Source organism: Electrophorus electricus, chromosome 3 (genome assembly GCF_041902795.1).
Source record: "Electrophorus electricus isolate QZ-2024a chromosome 3, ASM4190279v1, whole genome shotgun sequence".
NCBI classification, from domain to species: Eukaryota; Metazoa; Chordata; class Actinopteri; order Gymnotiformes; family Gymnotidae; genus Electrophorus; species Electrophorus electricus.
In genome coordinates, this window is record NC_137499.1 from 3,831,135 (window position 1) to 3,856,122 (window position 24,988).

The 24,988-nt window shown below is 43.6% G+C and overlaps 4 protein-coding genes across 5 annotated transcripts; 3 read left to right on the forward strand and 1 right to left on the reverse strand.

Moving 5' to 3' along the window:
* The first annotated feature begins 26 nt into the window (after positions 1-26).
* jph3a (junctophilin 3a) lies at positions 27-7,552 on the forward strand. Its single transcript, XM_027012979.3, has 5 exons — positions 27-1,317; positions 3,079-3,841; positions 4,054-4,178; positions 4,308-5,635; positions 5,938-7,552. Exons 1-5 carry the CDS (start codon positions 936-938, stop codon positions 6,016-6,018), a joined length of 2,679 nt encoding a protein of 892 aa, XP_026868780.3. The 5' UTR covers positions 27-935; the 3' UTR covers positions 6,019-7,552.
* An 803-nt stretch (positions 7,553-8,355) lies between these two features.
* znf319a (zinc finger protein 319a) lies at positions 8,356-13,493 on the forward strand. Its single transcript, XM_027011741.3, has 2 exons — positions 8,356-8,493; positions 9,473-13,493. The coding sequence occupies exon 2, from the start codon at positions 9,507-9,509 to the stop codon at positions 11,277-11,279; it is 1,773 nt and encodes a 590-aa protein (XP_026867542.2). The 5' UTR covers positions 8,356-8,493; positions 9,473-9,506; the 3' UTR covers positions 11,280-13,493.
* A 252-nt stretch (positions 13,494-13,745) lies between these two features.
* On the forward strand, positions 13,746-17,783 carry csnk2a2a (casein kinase 2, alpha prime polypeptide a). Its single transcript, XM_027011474.3, has 12 exons — positions 13,746-14,818; positions 14,920-15,031; positions 15,109-15,210; positions 15,428-15,478; positions 15,631-15,690; positions 15,787-15,870; positions 15,994-16,104; positions 16,211-16,312; positions 16,417-16,517; positions 16,724-16,872; positions 17,097-17,188; positions 17,278-17,783. The coding sequence occupies exons 1-11, from the start codon at positions 14,709-14,711 to the stop codon at positions 17,168-17,170; spliced, it is 1,056 nt and encodes a 351-aa protein (XP_026867275.1). The 5' UTR covers positions 13,746-14,708; the 3' UTR covers positions 17,171-17,188; positions 17,278-17,783.
* A 389-nt stretch (positions 17,784-18,172) lies between these two features.
* On the reverse strand, positions 18,173-24,637 carry kiaa0895l. Of its 2 annotated transcripts, XM_027011460.3 has the most exons (7): positions 24,453-24,637; positions 22,688-23,492; positions 22,458-22,601; positions 22,232-22,364; positions 19,928-20,233; positions 19,735-19,832; positions 18,173-19,655 (listed from the first exon to the last, which is right to left on the reverse strand). In XM_027011460.3, exons 2-7 carry the CDS (start codon positions 23,453-23,455, stop codon positions 19,494-19,496), a joined length of 1,611 nt encoding a protein of 536 aa, XP_026867261.3. In that variant the 5' UTR covers positions 23,456-23,492; positions 24,453-24,637; the 3' UTR covers positions 18,173-19,493. The 2 variants fall into 2 exon arrangements, with proteins under 2 accessions (XP_026867261.3, XP_081566005.1); XM_081709879.1 differs by lacking the exon at positions 19,735-19,832.
* Positions 24,638-24,988: the final 351 nt, after the last annotated feature.

Genomic DNA, 24,988 nt, shown 5'->3' on the forward strand with positions numbered 1-24,988 from the left:
CTTTAAGAACGAGGACGAGGCGCATGAGTGGGGGAGGGTATTGGCTGGGGTGGAACGGTCCAGTAATGAGCACATTCTGAGCATCATATGGCTTAAGACAATACAAGATCCATTTCTTTATACATGTCTTTAAACCAAAAAGACAAAGGGGCTGGGAGGGAACCAGATCCTTCGCATTTTCTTATCTTTTCACCACAGTCTTCCGGGGAAGGAGCTTCACCTCTACATCACAGCGGGAGCGCAGAAAGGGAACAGAGAGGAGCAGAAGCACTGGGAAAATGCAGTGCCAGATAGGTCTTGTTAGGTGCATGACTGAGGAAATGCTGTATTTTTGTATTTAGAGCATGATTTAGACAGGAAACCTTGTTCTCTTCCACAGCTTTAGGCTCCTACTGGTCAACAATTACCCTCTGGTATATCATCATTTTTGTGTGCCGGTGCAGTACGTTGTTGGGGAGGGGGAGAGCGATGCAATGTCTGATTGAGTGTATCAATGCTGCTGCTGTGTGGGTCTGTGTGGCTGTGGGAGAAAAAAAAAATTGGGCCTTGTTTGCCTCCGGATCTCCACGCACGGAAAGCGGAGGACGGATGTGAGCTGCTGCCCAGCAGGGCCGTGTGGGGAGCAAGGGAGAAGCACACCATCTGCATGCTCGTGGGAAGAAGCAAGCATAATAAAGGCATCCATTACCCCAGGCCTGGCACTGACCGTGAGGAGCTATAACGCAGGAATGAGGGCCCGATGAGTTTGGTTGCTTCCCCTTATTTTGACTGGACTTTAAAGGAGCCTTCCCCCTTCTTCGCTTTATGCTGATGAGCTACTTGAAGGTTGGGAAGTGAAATCATTTTAGCATTTCTAATACTATCACAGTCTTCCTTTACTGCTATTTTCTGGGTTTCCTTGAGATTCTGAGGATTTGCCAAAACCTGTTACATGCATGTCCACTGGAGGCAGGTTTGACTTTGATGATGGGGGGTCGTACTGTGGAGGGTGGGAGCAGGGTAAGGCTCATGGCCGAGGGGTCTGCACAGGGCCTCAGGGCCAGGGGGAATATGCAGGGGCCTGGAGCCATGGGTTTGAGGTTCTTGGAGTGTATACATGGCCTAGTGGGAACAGTTACCAAGGAACCTGGGCACAGGGCAAGAGGCATGGAATTGGTGTGGAGACGAAAGGGAGGTGGAAGTACAAAGGGGAGTGGACACAAGGATTCAAAGGGCGCTATGGGAGGCTGGAGAGCACCAGCAGTGGGGCTCGTTATGAAGGAACTTGGAGCAACGGATTACAGGATGGTTATGGCTCTGAGACTTACTCTGATGGAGGTGAGAGTATTCCCACATCTATCACTGCTAGTTCTTTCATTCAGAATCTTTTGGAATTTCTGATACATCTCCACATATGTATAACGAAACTAAATTACTAGGGTGACAGTAAGTCAATCAAGTGAATTATTTTATGATGTCTATTTAAGTGGGCGTGTGGGTGGGTTGTGGGTGTATGTGTGTAAGGTAAAAAGTGCTATTGACAATTATGTAACACTGCAGTCTAAATTAGTATAGACTTGCTACATTTGTTAGTTTTTTTTAAATGATACACATTGTATGTTTATATCGACTCACTTTGACAGCCCAGTAAAAAGGACCTTAAAGTTAATTTTTGAAGCGATAAAAGCGCCACCATTACTACTACACCATGTCAGCCCATTTCTACAGCAACATCTACACAACCGACGCCTCTGTACAGTAAATTGCCATGGAAACCCAAAGGCAGCGGGTCATTGTGTCACCAGAGACTCTTGTGTTCTGAAATCTGATTGGATGTTTCCCATTTTGTGGTTTTGTATCTAATGTGTAACAATATCCGTTCATATATGAATGCGGAAAAACAATACTACGGCTCGGGTTACATTAGTACAAGACAGACGCACAGAAATGTTTTAATCTCACTGTTTTAAAATTATTTAAAATAATCCATATAACTACAGCTCGTTTACGTCTGAAAGCCCTAACAGAACACATTTATTGCTAGCGAGATTGCCGAAAACCAGGCACTCGATCGAATGTATTGAGATAGCAATACTAAAAAACGAAACAAGCAAAGTCTAACTGCCAATCAAATATGATAACAAATGTATTTATATCTTATTTTACCTACTGCAGGTTTAAACAAATGATTATACGAATGATGACTCGGTGCCAGATTGTCAGGTATCAAGCCATTGTTAAATTTCAGCACCATGGACAGTTACGCAGTGACAGTCACGGATTAACGTTAATTTGTGTAAGGAACCATGTGAGTTCGCCTTTGTTTAACGTAATTTTATTGTGTGGCTCTCGGTGCTTACTTATGGACTGATGACGGATGAATAACTAAGAAAAGGCTTGAAAAATCAATACCTAGAAATGCATGACATCGATTCTAAGGTACATCATTTGGTCTTACATCAGGTTCACAACTTTTGTTAGCAATCTTAATTCAAAAACAAATGTATGTACATTAGCTACGTGAAATTGCTACAGTAAACGAGAAAGAATTTTCTAATTGAGAATAATGGGAAAATGCCTGTACAAATTATAAATGATATTTTATTAGAATCTAATTTATTATTAAAATTGCAATGTTTTATTTTTTAAACACATCTCACACTGATCAGCAACACCACTGTTATATAGATAATGTATAAATTATATTATAAAGTTTCAGAACTGAATATATTTTAAGACTAAAATGCAGACTAAGGAGACTAAAGTGCTCAAATTAGAAAAACAGTTGTTGATTTTTTTTTTCTATAGCCCATCAAAGTATATTTTAAAACATGATTTTATTTATATATTTAGACAAGTTTTCAATTAATTTGTTTGGGAAGTTGTAAAAAAGCATCAGGCTACAGGTCATAGCCAATCCCAGTAGAAAAGAAATCGCATTCATTATTTCATGTGGAAGGTTTATAGCTATAAAATGTAATACATATACTTAGCACTCATATTTACTATCATACATACACACATAGTCTGTATGTGTTAGTACTAATACTTGGTGTGTTGTGACCAAGTTTGATTTTCTCTGTTCTGTCTTTCTGCAAGGCACATACCAGGGACAGTGGTTAAGTGGCATGCGACATGGCTATGGGGTGCGGCAGAGTGTGCCTTATGGCATGGCTGCAGTCATCTTTTCCCCTCTACGCACCTCCATAAACTCCCTGCGCTCGGAACACAGTGAGGGAGCCCCGACGCCTGAAGATGGCCCCGCCATGAGTGGGGCAGCTGGGAGCCCAGTGGGACGTGGAGGCTTCGTGCTTTGCGCCCAGAGTGATGTGGACAGGCAGAGAAAGCGGAAGGGCCGTTTCCGGCAGTCCATCCTGAGTGGCCTGAAGCTGCGGCGCTCTGAATCCAAGAGCTCCCTGGCTAGCCAGCTAAGCAAGCAGAGCTCCTTCTGCAGTGAGGCAGGCATGAGTACGGTAAGCTCGGCCGCATCCGACATCAACTCCAACGTCAGCCTAGGGGAGGCGGAGGCAGGAGGCAGTGTGGATGCCACAGTCACCGAGACGTACGTGGGGGAATGGAGGAACGACATGCGAGCAGGGTGGGGCGTCAGCCACCGCTCGGACGGGCTGCGCTATGAGGGCGAGTGGGTCGGGAACAAGCGGAACGGCTATGGCTGCACCACTTTCCCAGATGGGACCAAGGAGGAAGGCAAGTACAAGCAGAATGTTCTGGTGAGTGGCAAGCGGAAAAATCTAATACCTCTGCGCACCAGCAAAATCCGGGAGAAGGTGGACCGTGCTGTTGAGGCTGCTGAGAAGGCTGCGGAAATCGCTAGGCAGAAGTCCGAGATTGCATTGTCAAGGTAGGTCCAACACCTGACTCATCACGTTTTGATTTTAACTCTCAACTAAGCATACAGCTTCTAAAAACTCTAGCAACAACAAAGCTGTTGTATGTTCAATATTTGTATTAGCCAATTAGAACATGCTTAATAATACATAAAAAATAATATGTCATGCATAAAAAGGTAAATATTAAACTGGAGATAGTCTTTATTAATACCACTTGCTGCAGATCAAGCCATGCCCGTGGAAAAGCTGAGGCAGCAGAGGATGTTGCACTGAGGGCCCTGGAAGAGTGTCGTCTCGCCCGGATTATTGCCAAAGAACTCTCTCCCTCCTTCCATCATTATGGAAATGGTGAGAAAGACTCCACAAGACAAACACTTTCACTTACTGTATCTCTGGCTCAGTCTTAATTGTGAAGTATAGTAAGAATTTGCAGTTTAGAGAATTACTTACAAGTGATGTCTCCATGCCATTCACCAGGACTGGAGTGCCAGAGACCAAAGCGTCAGGAAAGAAAAGAGAAAGACATGGAAGTGATCTCCACTGGAACTGACAGCCCTGAGCTCTGCACACCAGACACAACTCCCCCAGCCCAGACCCCAGACCTGAGTCCTGCCCTGAGCAGCCCTTCCACACCACCCTGCAGCCCACCTTCTCACCGTGCCAGGAGCACCTGCTTCATGCGCCAGAGTGCCATGGATGAACAGGGAGGGGCTGAGATTCAGGTCTTGGTTGAAGGAAGAGGCTTGGACAATGGAAGAGGCAGCACCAACAGCTGGACTACTGACATGTATCCCAACAGGCGGGGGAGCAAGGGAGAAAGTAGCCGCTCCACCACTCCATCCCTGCTGGAGGAAGAGATCAGCCACATCAATGGACATGACCAAAACTCCTCCACTCACCACTCATGGGAGAATGGCTCTTCAAATCACAAGTCCAATGAGCGTGTCTCCTCAGATAAGGGATGGGATCATGTGCCACCCTGTCAAAAGCCCTGGAAGTATGCATCCTCAACTTACAAGTCCAGGGAACATACAGTCTCTAATCATAGAGAATGGGAACATATTCCATCCAGTCACAACTCTGTGGACCACAACTCTTCCAAGCTTAAACCACAGGTGCACACATATTCCAATCACAGGGCCTTGGGTCGTAATTTATCCAATCACAAAACCCATGATCATTCTTCCTCCAGTCACAGGCCAAAAGAATATATCTCCACACAGGCAAAACCACAAGACCGTGTATCTTCCCATTACAATCCTCGAGAGCATGTATCTTCCTATCGCAAGTCACACGAGCATGTCCACTCCCATCATAAACTAAATCAGTCCTTAAACAATCATACAGTTGGTGAATCAAGCTTGAATGACTACCAGCCACCAGAGCATGGAGTCAACAGCTCCACTTTGGGATGGACTGTTGAGAACTCTTCCCATTGGATCCCCTGCCACACAGAGCTGCCAGAGAAGGAGGACGAAAAGCTGGACGACTACCGGGTTGAAATGAGGTTCCAGCCCTTAGACTCCATTTCCCAGCAACACTTTGGCTCGGGCACAGAATGCCCGAGTCTCCAAGGGCACAATTCACAGAGACTGCGTCTGCGGAACCATGAAGGCAAAGAGTGGAGCCTGGCAGCCAGGGAAGGGTCCATGGACTCTGTGCAGATGCTGGACAGCCTGAATGTCGGGGTAGATTTGGAAGAGTGGCCTTTGCACAGGGACGTAACCCTTTCGCCCCCTTTAACATCTTCTCCGATCACGCTGGAACAGGATGGCGAGCATCTGAACCTGATCAAAACCAACTCAGTAAGTACACAGCCACAAATAGGGTTCTCTTTGTTTGCAGTTCTCCAAGGATGATAGATCTGCAGTAAGTGGAGTGATCTGCTGCTTATCATTGTGAACAGTTGCAAATGTACATAGATTAGCATTGTCATTCTTATTATACTGAGTACTCTTCAAAATAATGATCAGATTAAGAAAATAGAAGAAATTGCATGTGATTTGCAGTATGTTTTATTTTCACGGTCTCAGATGAATTATTTAAATGTTAAATATACCTTTAAGGATAACTAATTCTAAGTTATTTTTCCTGTTCCTTTTTGCAGGGCTCCAGCTCAGTCCTGGTTGTCATGGTGATTTTACTCAACATTGGTGTAGCCATTTTGTTTATTCATTTCTTTATTTAAACATAATGGCCTAGAGAATGTTACTAACAGCACTTACTATTAACAAAAAGTAAGATATGCACATGATGCACATTTAGCACCACTTCTTTATGTAAGGAACCCAGAATTTACGTTGGTCACACCCATGTACATTGGACAAGTCCATGTAAACTGTAAGCTTATTTTACGGTTCCATTAATTATATATTTCTATTATTATCCATTAGGTATCTTTGCTTACTTTTTCCTTATCCATAATAAAGGCCCATCCACAGTATTATTTAGGACTAAAAATAATATTGCACATATTTAGGTTTTAAAGATACAATATTTGCCTGATATAATTTGCCTCATATCTTTCAGCTCTTACAAAGCTATTTCTTTCCTTTTCACGGCACATCAGGCCTGATTCTTTTCTGAGCAGTAAGATCGTGTAGTTTAGTGAGATGGTCTTGTGGTCTTATGTACAATGATGTTGTAGCGCATGTGAGGTCTAGTGCAAAAGGCACTGATATGTAACTAGCCAGTCCAAGACTACACACCCCCACTAATATCCCAGGGTACAGCCCTACAAAAACGCTGCAATCGCTCATAAGTTTATGCATCTAAAACCTCTCATATCCATAACCAGATTTTGCATACTCTGTAAGTCAGAGGTAAGAGCTATCTTAAAGGGCTTCATCATGATATATTTTCATCAGAACCGAGACACACACATGCACAGTGAATGGGATAAGCTTGTAGCTGTCATGTTCACTGATATGATCCCCTTTAGCATTGTCACTGAATGTCAGCACAATTCCCTCAGTCGCTTAGTTTTACTTCACAGTATACACAAGTTCACTAGATATACACTACTATGCTGAACTCGCTACTAAAGAAAATAAGTTTCTTTGTAAAACACATCATACTTGCTATATGACATGAACCACAACAGAGGTACATCGGTGATTGAGTGTTATGCTCTGTAAAATTTGAGACTGTTACCTTTTGACCACTGCTTTCAATATATATATTCTGTATTACCGAATTAGTATCTTTTAACAGTCTGCAAGATATAATTGATAATGCTGAGTGCCTTTTTAATTAAAAAAAATCATCCCAGCAAGCAGGCTTTGTATAGGTGACAATGCATACAGAAGTCATACAAGGAGGCATGGAACAGTCTGTCTCTATCCCAACCCATGTTTGATCCGATTGAGTTGGCTTTCGAACACTGAGCCTGTGGAGATTTTTACAGCATGTTTGTTGGCCTGTTTTATTCTGCTGTTAATCTGTGTGAATTTCTGCCTGTCTCTCTGTCCAGCAACTTTAGGTGACAATAGGGACTGAAAGCAGTGTAAAAAAATGCCAGCTTACGTTACTCAGTGGGACCTGACTGAAATCGTCTAAATTAATGAATGATAAACTGCTACTGTATATTTTATACTACTCATCCAGTGACATCTTCATGTTGTGAAATCATTGCATGCCCGCGCATGCCTTTTCTTACGCAATGATTTATGAGGTTGTTTCCAAGTTATGTGGAAAAATTAATAAAATGTTTGAGGTTATGATATTCTCTGCTTTTTCTTAACAAAAAAGAGAGAGTAAGAAATAGAAAAACACAAAAAGGGCAAAATACAAACATCGTGGGCGAGTGTTTAAAACCGTGTAATGCGAGAAAAAAATGGAGCAGGTATATGATCAACGGATACTGAATATTTTTTTAGATTAGCTAATGATAGGCTATATCTGTAGAGTGTAGATTACTAAACAAAATTTAAAGAAACAACCGATCTACACCATAACAGTTTGTAACGGTTGTAGTTTATAGTTTTTTTTTTATTGCAACGCAATCGGTCATGACTAATAAATCACCAGATGTTGCTAAAATTGTCTAAATCTGTTACTAAAATAGTCTAATAGTGACTTGCTATGTCTCCCTCTATGGATATGCTGCTGTACTCCAGGACCGATGCTCTAATAGCTATAATAACAGGAGCGATGCCGTTCCACTGTCTGGACCCGCGGCACTGTGTGAAAGCGTGACTGTGAAACACTGAAGCGCCACGGAGAATTTAGGGTCCTGCTCAAATAAGCGTGTCATATTGCACATCGTTTCAATATTCCGATAAAAGGCACACATTATGTTTTTATTAAAAAAATAGCATATGATCGCTTCTGATTTCAAACGTTTTTTGTTTTAATTGAGCGAGACTTTTACTATTTTGAGTGGACTGTTTATGTCGGTTTTACGTAGACGCATGCAAAGCTCATATAAAAAACACGGTAATATCATTTAAAATATGAATTAGGATGTTTTTCTCTTGTTTTGAATCCGCCCATATTATCTGGGTGTCAGCCTTGTTCGGGGGGCTGGTCAATGAGGTCCGATGCGTCACATTTCTTTGGGCCTTCTAGATCCCACCGGCAGCGGATCGACTGCTTTCCCCCCCTCGACCAGAACCGTCTTGGGTTTTTTTTTTTGCGCCATTTGGATCGCTCCGAAAATAAGGTATTGAGTCGGACGCGACGAAAAACACGGCTAACGAAATGTTGCGACATCATATCCCTATATCGATGTACTGTGTCTGTCTAGCCACATAGTGAAGTGGGGAGCCCAGGGCTGGCGTCGCTCTGGGGCTTCTGCACGGCCTTTGGGACTCCTGCTAGCCAGAATACGCTCTTTGCGCCTCTCACCTATCGTACTTTGTGCAGTTTTGCATGCGCTAAGCGTTATTAGCGCTACCAGTCGGTTAAAACAAGGGCATTAGCCAAGCTAAGTGTGAAGGCTAGCAGCCGATGTACAATTGCTAGGCAGCTAGCTAAAGTTGGCGTTAAGAAACTGCGAAAATTGCTGATAAAACGCAAGTTTAACCAGCACTTTGCAGCCTGAGCCTAATTTTTGACTGTTTGTTGCATCGACCAAGCATTTGTTCTTCTGTGGAAAAGCCGAGGAGTGTGTAGATGTATTTTTTTCGGGTTTCACCTATTTCTGTTGGCTATAGTAGGCTAGCAGGCTTAAATCTGATCTGCGATTTCAGAGACCGTTTTAACCCTATAATAACATGACGTGAAATGGTAACCCATTATATTTTAGACATGGAAGATTGACTTCCTAACTACTGTACGCGATATAATCTTCACTGAAAACGCAAAAAGGGTCAATTTCTGTGCGCACACATTTGTCTTAACAGCTTAGTGCAATGTGTACGGTAAAGATCATTTAAAATTATCTAACATGCTATGCCAAACCAAGTGCATACTACAGAACAATGCACAGAAATATAATTTGAATAGTTTCAAGTAAGTTGACCCTATTTCTTTCTTGGCATGCACACCACCAAATTCCATATGCTGAGAAGTTCTGCCAGGCTGTTAATTTCATATGAACCTAGAGTGATAAAAAAAGAAAATTACATTCACAGGCCTTTCCATTACATTTCTGGTGAAATCCCCATAGTACAGCCCCCTTGTCGTTTATAATTGCCCAGGTCCCACTGTGCACTGTGAAAGCTGAATCCATACATGTACAGCGGAAGGATGACGGAGGCATGGCAGCAGCAGCATGCAGTGGCCCCTCCACCTGTTGCTCATCCCCTTCTTCAGGGAGCAGAAAATCCCCTGGGCAGCGCGGTGTATGGCATCGTCCTGCCGGCCGACCCCGCCTTGCAGCAATCCCAGCACAGCCAGCACGCCCAGCAACACCCGGTGCCGGCCCAGCAGCCCTCCCTGCAGGTGGGGAGCGAGGGTGGGCATAAGTGCGGAGCCTGTGGCCACGACATATCCCACCTGGCCAACCCACACGAGCATCAGTGCATGGTGAGCCAGGATCGCTCCTTTCAGTGCACCCAGTGTATGAAGATCTTCAATCAGGCCACTGACCTGCTAGAACACCAGTGCGTGCAGGTGGAACAGAAGCCCTTTGTGTGTGGCGTGTGCAAAATGGGATTCTCCCTTCTCACCTCTCTGGCACAGCACCACAACGAGCATGCGAATGGGAACAACCCCATGAAGTGCTCTATCTGCGAGAAAACCTACAGACCAGGGTCGTCGTCCTCTAACCCACAGCAGGCGTCCACTGGGGAGACCTCCAGCGGTGGGGCAGCCATGGGCTCCCCATCCTCCACTGCTTTTCAGGCCTCCGACAGGCCCTACAAGTGCTCGGTGTGCTCGAAGGCGTTTCGCCACCTGTCCGAGCTCTCTCGCCACGAGCGAGTGCACACAGGTGAGAAGCCCTACAAGTGCAACACGTGTGAAAAAAGCTTCAGCCAGGCGTCTCACCTGGCGCACCACCAGCGCACGCACAGTGCCGACCGCCCATACAAGTGTGCCGTGTGCGAGAAGACCTTCAAGCACCGGCAGCACCTGGTGCGTCACATGTACGCCCACTCGGGTGAGCACCTGTTCAAGTGCAACCTTTGCGAGCTGCACTTCAAGGAGTCATCCGAGCTGCTGCATCATCAGTGCCAGCCGGCCGGCGAGCGGCCCTTCCGCTGCACGGCTTGTGGCAAGAGCTTCAAGCGTCCGTCGGACCTGCGCCAGCACGAGCGCACGCACTCGGAAGAGCGCCCGTTCCAGTGCGAGGAGTGCCAGATGAGCTTCAAGCAGCAGTACGCACTCGTTCGCCACCGGCGCACGCACAAGAATCCCGCCGACCGCCCCTTTAAGTGCAACCAGTGCGACAAGGGCTTCCTGCAGCCCAGCCACCTCCTTTACCATCAGCATGTGCACGGCATTGAGAGCCTGTTCAAATGCGCCGCCTGCCAGAAGGGTTTCCGGCAGTCCGGGGAGCTGCTCCGGCACAAATGCGGCGAGTCCGGCTCCGGCTCCGGCGCTGCCGAGAAGCCGTACAAGTGCGACGTGTGCGGAAAGGGCTACAAAAAGTCATCAACACTGCAGCGGCACCAAAACTCCCACTGCACGGAAAAGCCATTGAAGTGTTCCCTGTGCGGCCGCCGCTTCCAGTCCTCGTCTGACTTTGTGCAGCACCGCTGCGATCCAGCTCGCGAGAAGCCCATGAAGTGCTCGGACTGCGAGAGGCGTTTCAAATACTCGTCCGAGCTCCAGAGACACCGGCGGGTGCACACGGGCGAGAAGCCATTTAAGTGCCCTACCTGTGACAAGGGGTTCAAGCAGCGTGAGCACCTTGCCAAACACGGCATAGTCCATTCACGTGAGGCCCAGTTTAAGTGTGTTTGGTGTGGGGAGTGCTTTGGAGAGCTGGGGGCCCTTCAGGAGCATACAGTTCAACACACCGCAGAAGGAGGGGGCTACCCAGTAGCCCCATGCATACAGTAGCAGCTTAAAACCTTGGGCTCTCTAGCTTCTTACCTCGTTAATGAAGCCACGAACGTATAGCGCAGACGTTAGAAGTATGACGCTCTTGATAGGATGCTAATTCTGCTCTAACGTATTTTGTTGCGTAATTATAAAGACAAGAAATAAAACCTGTGATAGGATTTTTAACGTTTCATTTTACAATAATACCAGTATTCCTTCTTCCAGCCAAGCCTTAAAAAGCTTAATCTGGATAGACTAAAAACAACAACAAAAAAAACTTGCCTCAGTAACCACAAAGCTGTACCACCTGAATGTTCAAGTCGATGTAATGGTTTGAACAAGTGTATTTCCATGTTTGTGGCACATATTTGTGATAAGGAGTCTTGCCTCTCATTTTGATGACACATTACATACTTGTGGGAGGTAGAGTAAAACAAAACGTTTAAAAGGTATTAGAAGTCTTAACGTCAAATTCAAATAGGTCAAAAAGGCTAGTGATTCTGTTTAACCCTACTCTCTTTGGTATTTGAAATACAAAATATTCTGAAATATAAAAATAGGAAGAATTGTGTGCCCATGTGTGTGTTTGTTACCCTTTCAGTTTTTATTTCAGTATCACTGAACTTAATTCATTCACTGTGTCAGACATTTAGCACATCATAGTTCTGCTGTCATCTTCAAGGTTGACTACAAATACAAGGGACACTTGAGGATTTTTGAAATTGGATTTCACTGGCTGGAATAAATTATTGGGGCCTGTGATTGACAAATTGGTTGCCTTTTGATCCTGTGCAGTATATGTAAAACCTCATGCTTTTCACCAGCCATAGTACTTGTATATATTAAGGCTCAGTATAGTGACTGTAGGTATGTATCTGTAACGTATAACTCCTAATGCCTAACCCATGATGTAACAGGGTATGTGTATGCATGAATAGCCTAAAATTTGTATGTTAATATTTTATGTTGTAAACTGTCACCGGTGCATATTTTGTATGTTCTCTTATAGGCAAAAGAATTAGTTACTCTCGAGTATTGCAATCTATGTGATCAGCAAAGGTGATTTTTTTTTTCCCCCTGTAGTTACTATGGGAATTTAAACAATTACCAGTAACACATTTGCTGGTATGCTTACAGTTTACAGTAACACAGTGACTTACTTTTGCTTTTGACCTGCCTAGTAACAGCATGTCTGTCCTATTTGGATAAAACAAATAAACAGAAGGGGTTGTTACTGCTCAGTGATGCTCTAATATTCACAATACTGTTCAGAAATTGATGTTTTTGTAATTATATTACTTGAGTACAGTGGTAGAATTTAGTGTCTGTGTATTTGCACCATACTGTAAACTTTGTTTCATTGATCATCTCTGAGGACAGGGCTTACTTTATTATAGTGGATCTAGAATGATTACATTTATTATAAGACACAATGTTACATTTATTTGCCATATATTTGTGTGTGTGTGTGTGTGTGTGTGTGTGTGTGTGTGTGTGCGCGCGCGCGCACGTGCCTGCTTCCCGTGAGTTAATGGAACTAATCCCCCTGAATTGTCATGCCTTTGTAAAAGTCGCTGATGGGTAACATCCCATGATTTAATTAGCATCTTATTACTAAAATAGTCAACCAATATTAAAAGGATTCTAATGCATTTTGGTTGTATTAAGTAATACTACTGAGTACTTTGTGGTGTTATTTAATTATAAATCAACTAATGTGTAAATTTGGATAGAATTGCACCATAATGCATCAACAATTGTGCTGATCATAATTATTCATACAAAATGGCAGAAGACTCAAGCAGACAAGATGTCTGTAAAGACACATCTGATTTTAAAACATAATTATATATTACATTTTGTATTTGTTGATATCAGCAACTGCACCGTGGATGATCTAAAGAGGCTGCAGGCTTTTGCTCCAGCCCTTGAAAGCTCTGCCCCTTTCACTAATGACCACACCTCTCTAACCAAGAAAAGATCCCAAGTAATGAAGCCTTATATATTTAAATTGAATGTCATAGATATTAAAGCAGGATTACAACTTTCCCAACCCTACCCCAAGCCATCCTCTCATTATGTTTATTGCTTACACCCTCAATCAATCCGAAGTGACTGGCGTATGTAAATAACCCTATATGTAAAAAAGATCATAATCGTGCACAAATATCTTCACTCGTGTACCATCACATAAGGCTACATGACATTAACCAATAAATGTTTGTAAAGATAGATCTACGAGTCATTTTCTGTTCCTTTTTAATTTATGAGTATTTCGTCATTTTAACAAGACCGAAGAATCGCAAGACCATGTAGGAAACTCGTTCAATTTCATTATGCGTCCAGATTGCCTCGATGAATCTCGGCATACCTTTCGTTTGGAAAATAACTTTACCTGGAAGTGTATTGAGTACTTCCGGCGCCCTAATCTAACCCCAGATAGAAGGGGCTAAGCTAGCAAAGTAGTGAAGGGACCCCTACACCCCTCGGCAGAAGCACTGGGTTCCCCCCCTCCCCCCCAGGATTTTTGGTTAATATATTTTCTGTTAATAGACTCAGACCTCTTAGGTGCATTTCGGGTTGGTAATGACAAACTGTAGCCAATAAGGGGGCAATTTCTCGAAATGACAGTTTAGAATGAATGTCATCCTAATAGCGTTACACGAAAAAAAAACCCGTCGCTGAGGAATCGCGCTATCTAGCAAGCTAGCGTAGCTAGGCAACTGTGTTGTTGAATCTGGCTGGATAGTCCGCTATCTAGCTAGGTTCTCACTCTTATTACGAGCACTCATCGGTGTTAAATGCAGCTAGAAACCATTGACCAGTAGAGAAATCTGACCAGCCTGCTGGTCTGCGTTTATTGTCAAACGCCATTACAATTTCTTGCTAGCTAGCCGACTAGCCAGCAGTAGCTAACGGAATAACCAAACAGAGCAGATTTGAATTGATTCACCGTCGTCGTATTACGGTAAGATCTATTAATTTGCGTAAGCGTACAAGGCCGTCTCCGTTTAAATGAGAGAGCCAGCTACATATTAAGTTAATTAAGATAGCTAGCGCCACAGATGTTGCGTTTCATGTCAATTAGCTAGCGAGCTAGCTAGCTGTTAATCAAGCGTCTGTTTTTCACGTCACTGCATGGCGAGCTAATTAGCCAGCTATGCTTTCTCGCATTTTCATCAGATCTTACTGACTAGTGTTCTTACGCTGGCGTTCTGTCGGAAAACGAACAGTTTGCTTTTAATCAAACTGGGACAATCCTTAATCGTTGCACAGGCGTTGTGGTCATGGTCCCCGCTGCATTGCAGCCGTCTTTCGTTGGAGAAATCTGTCGCGAATTCCTATTCTGAAACATCTTGGTATAAGACCCCTCAAAAAAGACGCTCGGCTTCTCACTGCTGCTTTGGAAGTCTTGTAGTTAGTGGGGGAAAGGCAGATCAGTTGCCCATGCCCGCCATGCCTGGTCCGGTGGCCAGCAAAGCACGGGTGTATGTTGATGTCAACACTTTGAAGAGCAAGGATTACTGGGATTATGAAGCACATGTGCCTAGTTGGAGGTATTAAATGTGTTAATTTATCAAGTATTGGGGGTAAATCATTTGGGATGCTGCATATGATTGAGACACACTCTCTCTCTCTCTCTCTCTCTCTCTTACAGTAACCAAGATGACTATCAGTTGGTGCGAAAGCTTGGAAGAGGAAAATACAGTGAAGTGTTTGAAGCCATCAATATTAATAGCAATGACAGGGTGGTAGTTAAAATACTCAAGGTGAGGTGTGAAGTGATGTGTGTACACACATGGAAATTTGCATATAGCTCCTTTTTCACCATGCCCTGACTTTTCAGCCTGTCAAGAAGAAAAAGATCAAGCGTGAGATCAAAATCCTGGAAAACTTAAGGGGTGGAACCAACATAATTCGCCTTGTGGACACAGTGAAGGATCCTGTGGTAGGTCCTGTGGTAGTTAATGTTCAGTACTCTTGAAACATGTCTAGAGCTATCTGGCATGTATGGGACTGAATGATTCCCTATGGCTAAGGCAAGATTTGCACAAGAATTCATCATCATATTCCAAATTTTAGATGCTTGCTATATTTATACTTGATTATACTGTAATAATTCATATCTTGATTGTTAATGAATATTATGTCTGTACTTCATGTAGTCTAGAACACCTGCCCTTGTCTTTGAGTGCATCAATAACACAGATTTCAAGGTAAAAGTACTACTATTATTAAAGAACTTTGAGATATCTAAACAGAATTGCAGTTCAACAGTAAATGTTGCCAGTATAAAGAACATCATAATATTTCTGGTGGAAGAAGATGTATTTGACTTAATTCTCATTGTCTTAATTCTTATTTTTAGGATCTGTACCAGAGATTAACAGATTTTGATATTCGTTTCTACTTGTATGAACTTCTAAGGGTATGAGCATACTATATCATTGGTTCTGTTTTTTCCCCACTTAACTCAAATTTAAATGAGGATTCTCTTACCTGTTTTGTTATGGTTTCTCTCTAGGCTCTGGATTACTCTCATAGCATGGGGATCATGCATCGGGATGTAAAGCCACATAATGTCATGATAGATCACCAGATGAGAAAGGTAACCGCTAATGTTGTTTCTAATATCTTCAGGCAGCTGATAGGAAGGAAATGGGTAACTTATGGATTCACACACACACACACACACACACACACACACAAAAAAATTACTTATGTGTTTTAGTTGCGTCTGATAGATTGGGGCCTTGCTGAGTTCTATCATCCAGCCCAGGAATATAATGTAAGGGTGGCCTCAAGATCTTACAAGGGACCAGAACTGCTGGTTGACTATCAGGTATAGTGTTTCAGCAGTACTAGACAAACATGTTTTTGTTGTTGTAATGGATACTTCAGTTATTTTGGCACAATGAGAAGTCTTGAATATCCCAAATGCTTTGTAGATGTATGACTACAGTTTAGATATGTGGAGCCTGGGCTGCATGCTGGCCAGTATGATCTTCCAGAAAGAGCCCTTCTTCCATGGCCAGGACAATTATGACCAAGTAAGAGCCACAAAATTGTGATATGCACTAGACATATAAACAAATGGTTGCTTTCTATAGATTGTACAAGTGGGCAATGACTGAACTATACATTGTTGCTCCAGCTTGTCCGCATTGCTAAGGTTCTCGGGACCGAAGAACTTTTCAGCTACCTTAATAAATATCACATCGAATTGGACACACGCTTCAAAGACCTGCTTGGACAGTGAGTTTTATTTAATGTACTGCATCTGAGGTGATTAGCGTTAGATGAAAGATTTGTGACATTCACAGAATCCTCAGTGAACAACACTGATACCAGTTAATACTGAATGTTATATCTGAGCATTTGTGTTTCATTGTGTTTCAGCAGTATAGGTTTAACACCCTTTTTTTTTTTTTTTTTTTCCCCCAATTAAAAAAACTCTGCAGGCAAACGCGGAAGCGTTGGGAGCACTTTGTTCAGCCGGAGAATCAGCACTTGGTGAGCCCCGAAGCCCTGGACCTCTTGGACAAGCTTCTGCGTTACGACCATCAACAGAGACTGACTGCCCAGGAGGCTATGGAGCACCCCTACTTCTGTGAGTCTACCCACACTGTCTTCCATTTTCCATTGCTATGTCAGTCCCTCAAGTTTCTTGTGAATATTTAGCTTCTGTGCAGAATTCAAGCATAGGGTAATTATAAATATAGACAAGTATGTGGCTCTTGTCAGTGTTGCTAGAATGTGCTACAATTATTTTACTTCACACATCAAGTGAAAGGTGAGTCCAGTCTCATGGGGGTTGCATATGTCTGTGTGCAGATCCAGTGATGAACGGACAGTCTCTCTCAAACTCAGATGGCAGTCTGGCAATAAGCAGCTCAACCGCAACATGATGATCTAAAAGCTAAAAGGTAAAGACTGTTTGCAGCAGTGTGCTCATTTGAGGGAAGAAGTCACTGTGACCTTTGTAAACCTTAATTTCTTCTCCTCCTTCTTGCAGGAGAACCTTTTTACCTCAGTGTTTGGCAGAGCCCCTGCGTTTCAGGTGTAAAGCTTCACTATTGGAGCAAGAAGTCATTTAGTATCACATGTACAGAAGGGACACACAATGGGCTGGCCAAATCCCTCTCCTCCCCTCACCTTTCTTCACTTTGTATTAGTGCTGCTTGTTACAGTTACCCAAATACCAAAAACTGGTATTCGTTCTGTCCCCCTTGTCTCCTCTATAATGCTGTACATCTCTCAACAAAAAATAAGGAAAAAAGAGAAATATAAGATATTGTGGTTGGGAAAGAATGCCTGCTCTTTCCTCATGACTCTCAGGCTCCGTATGACTGATGTGGGCTCAGGATCCAGGTTGCATTATGTGCTGGAAGATTGTGTTGGTCAGTGACTTGCCCTGCTGAAATGTGCGCAGATTCTAAATTATAGTATTATTGGGTATGGAGGCTTTTCTGCAATCTATTGAAAAATATCATATATTAAACAAGAGATGATAATTTTTAACCAGTTTGATATGCGAGTGTGTATTTTTAACCTTTGTGTTTGCTGGTGTCATGGATGTTTCAAATATAAACAGTGACAGTTGTGCTGCTATTAAGGAACCAGCTGCTTCCTGGGGTCTAAATTAAGCCTAGCCCTTAACCTAAAAAAGCTTTTAATGGAGAAGCCCAAGTCATAAGTTACGGTAAGTCACGGCGTGACTGGGGTAGCCTAATCATTGCAAGTAATACTGAATACACTGGAAAGTTTGTAGGTAATTAGAATTAGCAAGTTGATTTAATATGTTAAGAGGGCTACAATGCTTTTAAGACCTTTTGAAGTTTTATGCCCATGATGGCACACCAAACCTAATTCACTTTATTCATAAACTCCAGAATTTAGGACGACAGTGGTGAAGTCTATACTATTTTAATAAATTGCAGAGTATTTTGAACATGAAATGTGCATTGTCCGTGCAGTACAGAGAAGATTACTATAGTAAGTTTAATATGTATTTTCAAGCATACAAATGGCCACTACAGATGAGTTCTCCACCCATCTAAGGCACATCCACATCACCTCCTCACATCTCTTCCTGAGTCCATCACACTTCCTTCTGAAATGTACAACACCGAGGAAGCTGCAGGCAATGGGCCAGATCTGGTTGGTTGTGTACAGGCATTGAGAGCAGAGGCTGCAGTGGTAACTGGCTTACATGAGCACTCACATCACATTAGCATGAGAAATGAAGTCCACCAAGGGTGCTCCAAAAAGAACAATCGCATCATCTGTCCATATTGAACTACAACCGGTGGCCTTTTCTATGTTGACATTTATATAAAATGGTGTCATTTAATAGGGTGAAAAGTCAATTGCACTTAGTGGTGTTTTTCCCCTCAATGACACGACCATGGTTCACAGCCACCATGGAACTTTTTGTTGAACATCCTTGGTGTCCTTTTGTAATACTACGGTGTACAACAATGTACTCCTTCAATGGAGATATAAAGCTAAAACCAAGAACATTCAGTTTTCATTATGAATACAAGAGTTAAATAAATAATAAATACTTGCATAAATACATATATACTGACAGTGGTTTTAAAAAAAAACTAGCAGTGTATTAAAACTTCATTACAGGAACTACATTAAATACAATGTTCATGTAGAGAACACAAGGGAAAGTGGGGTCAGTGATGGAGTGTGAATGGTACTTTAAGTAGCTCTGGCTTGGCTAGGAGCTTTCATTTAAATATGGAAATTGATTTATAATAAGTGCAGCCCTGCCAAAGCAATTAAGATACCTTTGAGCTTTCATTAGCCTCTAATTAATTGGCTACCATTATTATACAGTATTTTTGAGGATTCAACCATTTGACAAAGGTATATTGTTCTGAGAAGTTGACGATCTCAAATTGTAAACATAAATATTGTGGATGTGGTGGCACTTCAAGAAGCTTTAATAAAAACTGTTATCACTTCACTGATACCAACATGGTCAATCCATTGTAAAGACCTCTCCTTGGACATAACCACCAAGTGTGTACCAGCATGAAATGCTGTATATGTGAAATCTGATAAAATCCAGGTGGAAATGAATCTTATTTTCTTTTTCTTTCGGACACTGGTGTCACTCCTGGAGTGATTCAGTTCGATTGTGATGGGCATATTTGTGAAAGGGAGGCAGATGTTCAAATCTGCCCACGTTCTCCGGCTGTCCGGCTGCCTGAATACTCAGGGAATTAATTCTTGCAGCTCTGCATCACTGAGCTCATTGACGGTGACAATGTGGTCGAGCTGCTGCCGGTACCGTTCCTCATCCCGCATGAAGTGAGGGATCCTTGTTCCACGGAGAATGGCATGGTGGCGAAGTCGCTCCACGTCTTCGTAAGACACCTGCAGGAAAGATTTCCTTCAGTCATAACTCTGTGCCATGTGTGCAGTGATACAATCAACTCCAATCAATAAAATGTACCTTTCCCAGTGAGGTTAGCATCTTGAAATCTATATTTGTCCTATGGCGTAGAATTCTTAGGATTCCATCAAGATAAACCTGATCTTTACTGAAGCAGCCTGTAGGTTAAATTATCAGTGCAACACCATTAAGACATAACACTCAGAAAAAGGTAAAGTGTCGAAAGTGTGATTGCTGTTCCATGTTTCTTCACCTGGTTTCGAGGTATCTGTTTGTCCCCGTTTGGCACGGAGGCAGTATTCCCAGCGTACAGCAGGGTCCTGGACGAAGCGAGCGATATGACTGAAGAGCTGGCTGAAACTCATCCTGGCTGCATGGTGCACGGTGTAGTACAGAAGGGCAGCTCGCCATAAGAACGGCTGTTTCCGCAACAGCACACTGTGCAGGCTGGCCAGGCCTTCCTCCGTTGGATTGGCTGGCCTCAGTTCAAACTGCTTTCTGCCAACAGCAGTGGCCCAAGGCTGCATGTTGTTGTTCACGCCTCGTATGTAATGTGTACCTGAGAGCGGGGATTTAAGCAGATCAGCAAGAATGTTGCAAGCTGCATCAGAAAGAAAGAAATCATCACAATGAACATGTATGTGTTCCTGTGTCTGAATCTAGAATTTACTAAAGCTTAGATTTAAACTAGACTGCCACATAACAGACAGCTGGGGACTGAGCATTCTCTGCTTCAGCTCCTAAAACATTCCCTAAGCCATCTGCTGCTCTGATACGATCACTACATTTAAAAACAGACCCAGACTGGCTTTCCATGACCAATTGTTCCCATAACCTTAATGACCCCCAGTTTAACTTGGTCTTAGAGTTTTTCCATTATTCTTATTGTTGTTATTATTATTATTATAAACATGAACAACAAGAATAACATAAATAACAACATCAGCTTTGTTCTTTGTAGGATGTCATTTTAGAAAACCTAGTATGCATTAAAACTAAATAGAAAGAAATAAGCAATGTAAAGTCAACAAAAAGCTAATTTTAGATAAAATTTGACCATTGGCTGGTTTACTGAATTGGCTAGAATAGATCTTTCATCTTATGACAACTATACATATTTTTTCTGTTTTGAATGCCTCTGCAAAACTCAATGAATGCCTTTTTACCCCAGAACTATGGACTTAGAACACAACTTAGAACATCAATTACAAAGATGAGAGAACAGTAGCAAGGACATGAAAGAGCATGAGACCTAGAAGGGGGGGGGGTAGGGAACTGGAGACTCACGAGGGGGGCCAGGGAACTGGAGACTAACGAGGGGGGCCAGGGAACTGGAGACTAACGAGGGGGGCCAGGGAACTGGAGACTAACGAGGGGGGCCCAGGGAACTGGAGACTAACGAGGGGGGCCCAGGGAACTGGAGACTAACGAGGGGGGCCCAGGGAACTGGAGACTAACGAGGGGGGCCCAGGGAACTGGAGACTAACGAGGGGGGCCCAGGGAACTGGAGACTAACGAGGGGGGCCCAGGGAACTGGAGACTAACGAGGGGGGCCCAGGGAACTGGAGACTAACGAGGGGGGCCCAGGGAACTGGAGACTAACGAGGGGGGCCCAGGGAACTGGAGACTAACGAGGGGGGCCCAGGGAACTGGAGACTAACGAGGGGGGCCCAGGGAACTGGAGACTAACGAGGGGGGCCCAGGGAACTGGAGACTAACGAGGGGGGCCCAGGGAACTGGAGACTAACGAGGGGGGCCAGGGAACTGGAGACTAACGAGGGGGGCCAGGGAACTGGAGACTAACGAGGGGGGCCAGGGAACTGGAGACTAACGAGGGGGGCCCAGGGAACTGGAGACTAACGAGGGGGGCCAGGGAATTGGTGATTAATGAGGGGGGCAGGGAACTGGAAACTAATGCTCAACAGACACGTGGCCTTGCCTATGCCAAGTGACAACTGGAGGGGGGTTAACTTTTTCCCAGGGAAATATTTTGTAATATTTACAATTACAGATAAGAAGGATTTTTATTTATGTTTTGGTCACCCCCCCCCCCCCCCCCAAAAAAAAGGTTTTTCACTTTTTTTGATGTATGCATTACAATAAGACATTAAAACAATTGTTATTCTGCAAAGACTACTGCAAAAGTAATTACAAAGACTGATAAATATCTCAGTATACTTAATATTCATTTGGAACAGGAAAAAAATGACAAACCATTTATACTCACCAGCCACCAGAATTGCATTATTTATTGTTATTTATGAACTAATGTATTATTTATTTAAAATACCTACTTTGTATATACTTACTGGTAACCTGTTTTATAGATGCATTTTTATAAGCAATAACAGACTGTTGTCCATCTTTTGGCACATAGTGGCTTGTGAGTGAATTTGTGTTTTAATTCAGTTCTGTGTTTATCAATAGTCCCAATTATATAAGCTATCTCCAGTTTTAAAATACATATGATGTTGGAAAATATGCCCTTTGAGCTGTAAAAGAATCACGTAGATGGGAAGTTAGCAAGTTGTTTTACTGGAATAGTTAAAGTTCATACCAATCTCATGTCTTAGCATCCCTTCTAGCCAGTGTTGTCTTGCTCCAGACAAGTTGATTGTCAGAGTTGGCCTACAGCTCTCTACTGTCATAACAGCCTGGGACAGGAGCTCGTCAGAGAGACACACCACCACCTTGCAGGAGAACCCAACACCAGTCAAACAAAAGAATGGGATTACATAAGTCAGTCATTCAAGCACAACATGCAGAAAGAGAAGTATACACACCTCACCCACACAGCCCTCTTTCTGTAAGTACTTGCGTGCAGTTGCCCACACACGACTCTTTGGTAACACACTTCCTCCTGTAACTTCTTCAAAGTTCTCATAGTTGCCAAACCTTCTCAAAACACACTCCATAACACCAACTGCCTGGAAACAGGAATAAATATTGTATTGGATAAACTGAGCAGTACTATAGGGTGTTGATAACACTTGTGAGTCCTAAATAAACATACCTGGGTAAGAAAAAGGGCAGAGCCTTCATTGTACTTCTCCAGGACGCTGCTGGGCTCTGAGCAGGCATACTGAAACTGGGGCTCATATTTATAATCAGACTGGAAAAAGGTCTGACGTTCCTGCTCGAGGTTTATAGGGCGCAGGGCCACTAGCAGGCAGGGCCCACGCGGAGTAGAAGGTGTGGTTAGCGGTACAGCCCCGACACCTCTGGCAATATGTGGCAGGGACATAGCTGGTCGGATTCGTCCTCTGCCCCCTCGGGGGGTCGGTGTGGAGTTCATAGTGCAGGTGCTCTCGCTGCGGCGCATCCAACTTCCAGGGCCCAGGCTGGGGCTCGTCAGACTTCGCATGGGGGGCGACGGCGCCCCACAGCGCCATGGGGGCTGCAGCACCTTCCTTTCAGACTGTGGATTGGTCCGAGGGAGTTGAGGTTTGACCTCCAGGCTGAGGGGCCTCCGGAGCTCCGCCCTCTTTGCAGGTCCATCCAATGGCTCTGTTCCTCGGATGCTGCTCACAGCTGCAGCCTGGGCTCTGAGCTCTGCTGGCGTGCTGCAAGGCACGCCAGCGGAGGGGTGAATCTGCGGCCCATTGTAGAGCCGCCTTTCCCTCTGGGTGATGCTACTTGCTCTGGCTCTGGCCCTGGCCCTGGCCCAGACAGGTCTGGGCTTCTCCAAACTGGACTCCACCTCTTGAATGTCAGCACTGGTAGCTGCCATGCCCTCCCCATCAGCCTGCTCCATACAGTTCTCTCCCAGATCCAGGACCATTGCAGCAGTCGTTCCACAGTCAAGCGTTGCTGCACCCCTGCCCACAAAAGGATATATGCTACACCACTTCTGGACATTGATAAAAATGAATGAAATAACAGCTCAGTAGTGTTCCCTATGCTAGACCAGTGTTATTCAACCCCTTCCTTGGGAACCAGTATCGGACCCATATTTTTTGCTCTATTCCAGTTCCCAGTACAACTGGTTCAGGTATTCAGTGTTACAAATGGCTTGATTCAGATGTATTAGGAGCTGGGATATAGCAAAAACGTGGGCTGTATAGTAATTCACCCTCTTAAAGCTTTAAAAGTACTTAAACAAAGTAATCTTAGTATTAGGTTTGTACAACTTGGTATAATTTGTGGAATTTTGTGGAATTTGTCCATTAATGAAAGCCTCCAAGACTACTGATGAAGGTCTATTAATTTGTGTTTGAATGCATCCCAAGAACTGTTGCATGCAGAGGCTCATGATACACTGTAGTTTGCTCACTTTCAGTGCTTTGAATCATCAATCATAATATTAATAATATTCATATATTATGCATTTAACAAAATAGTAAGTAGCAAGAGTTCGTTTAGTGGTACAGAGAACGGGCAAAGGAATGGGAATAAATTTTTAAATGAAACAATAGTTTTAATTTCTGGACATAAAAATCATTAAAATAAGTATGACCAAGAAAGATTTCGACGAAGAAACCGCTACGTTTTGAGTCACAATGCAATACCCTACTGTATAGAGTAACGGAGTCTGAACTATTGAATGAGTTTTCATTTGCATAAACCGCTCCCATATAGATAAGACAATGTTTTTAATAACCGCGGTAAGAATGAGTAGATAGTATGCTACCTGATTTCACAACACATGTATGACTGAAATAATCTCAGTACTTTAGAGTTTAACATGTAATGACACCTTGTCGAAACGGGATGAATAAAACATGCCACACAATGAGTAGAAATAACGTAACGTATTGTAAATGGGCTCTATCACATACCATGCAGCCTTTTCTTGGTGGGGCGAATAAACGGGCGTCAACGAGTGGTCGGTGTGTGTTTAATTCATGGTTACATTCCGCGAACACTCTCAAAAGCAGCGGCTAAACCTCCGGAACAGACAAGCGAGCAATTTGGGTTTGGGAGTGAGCGGAGCAAGAGAATGGCCAGGATCGCGTTGGAACAAATGACGCGCTGGCGCAGCCAAATGACAGAACCGCGCACGGACGTTCTCTCTGCGTAAGCACGCACTGTCCTGCTTTCTGCACGCACAGTCCTGTCCTGCTTTCTGCACGCGCAGTCCCTGTCCTGCTTTCTGCACGCGCAGTCCCTGTCCTGCTTTCTGTACGCACAGTCCCTGTCCTGTTTTGTTTGGTTTTTTTTGCACGCACAGTTCCGTCCTTGCACGAATCAAAATGCATATATAAACGGACAACATGTGAGCTGGTTTGTCGTAATAAATGTAACATTCAGAAAATGCATTGCTCCATTGTTCACCCCTGTTCCCACACCCGTGTACTTATTCAGTTTCAGACTA

What these genes read in the sequence shown, in the direction of transcription:
- jph3a (XM_027012979.3), top strand. Translation starts at nt 936, where the DNA reads ATGTCCACTGGAGGCAGGTTTGACTTTGATGATGGGGGGTCGTACTGT. An exon ending in TGAGACTTACTCTGATGGAG is followed by an intron (nt 1,318 to 3,078) that starts GTGAGAGTATTC and finishes TCTTTCTGCAAG; the next exon opens with GCACATACCAGGGACAGTGG. An exon ending in TCCGAGATTGCATTGTCAAG is followed by an intron (nt 3,842 to 4,053) that starts GTAGGTCCAACA and finishes CACTTGCTGCAG; the next exon opens with ATCAAGCCATGCCCGTGGAA.
- kiaa0895l (XM_027011460.3), bottom strand. Translation starts at nt 23,455, where the DNA reads ATGGTCCTGGATCTGGGAGAGAACTGTATGGAGCAGGCTGATGGGGAG. An exon ending in AAGAGGGCTGTGTGGGTGAG is followed by an intron (nt 22,365 to 22,457) that starts GTGTGTATACTT and finishes TTCTCCTGCAAG; the next exon opens with GTGGTGGTGTGTCTCTCTGA. An exon ending in GATGCTAAGACATGAGATTG is followed by an intron (nt 20,234 to 22,231) that starts GTATGAACTTTA and finishes CCCCGCTCTCAG; the next exon opens with GTACACATTACATACGAGGC.
- znf319a (XM_027011741.3), top strand. Translation starts at nt 9,507, where the DNA reads ATGTACAGCGGAAGGATGACGGAGGCATGGCAGCAGCAGCATGCAGTG.
- csnk2a2a (XM_027011474.3), top strand. Translation starts at nt 14,709, where the DNA reads ATGCCCGCCATGCCTGGTCCGGTGGCCAGCAAAGCACGGGTGTATGTT. An exon ending in TAGATCACCAGATGAGAAAG is followed by an intron (nt 15,871 to 15,993) that starts GTAACCGCTAAT and finishes TATGTGTTTTAG; the next exon opens with TTGCGTCTGATAGATTGGGG. An exon ending in TTCAAAGACCTGCTTGGACA is followed by an intron (nt 16,518 to 16,723) that starts GTGAGTTTTATT and finishes AAAACTCTGCAG; the next exon opens with GCAAACGCGGAAGCGTTGGG.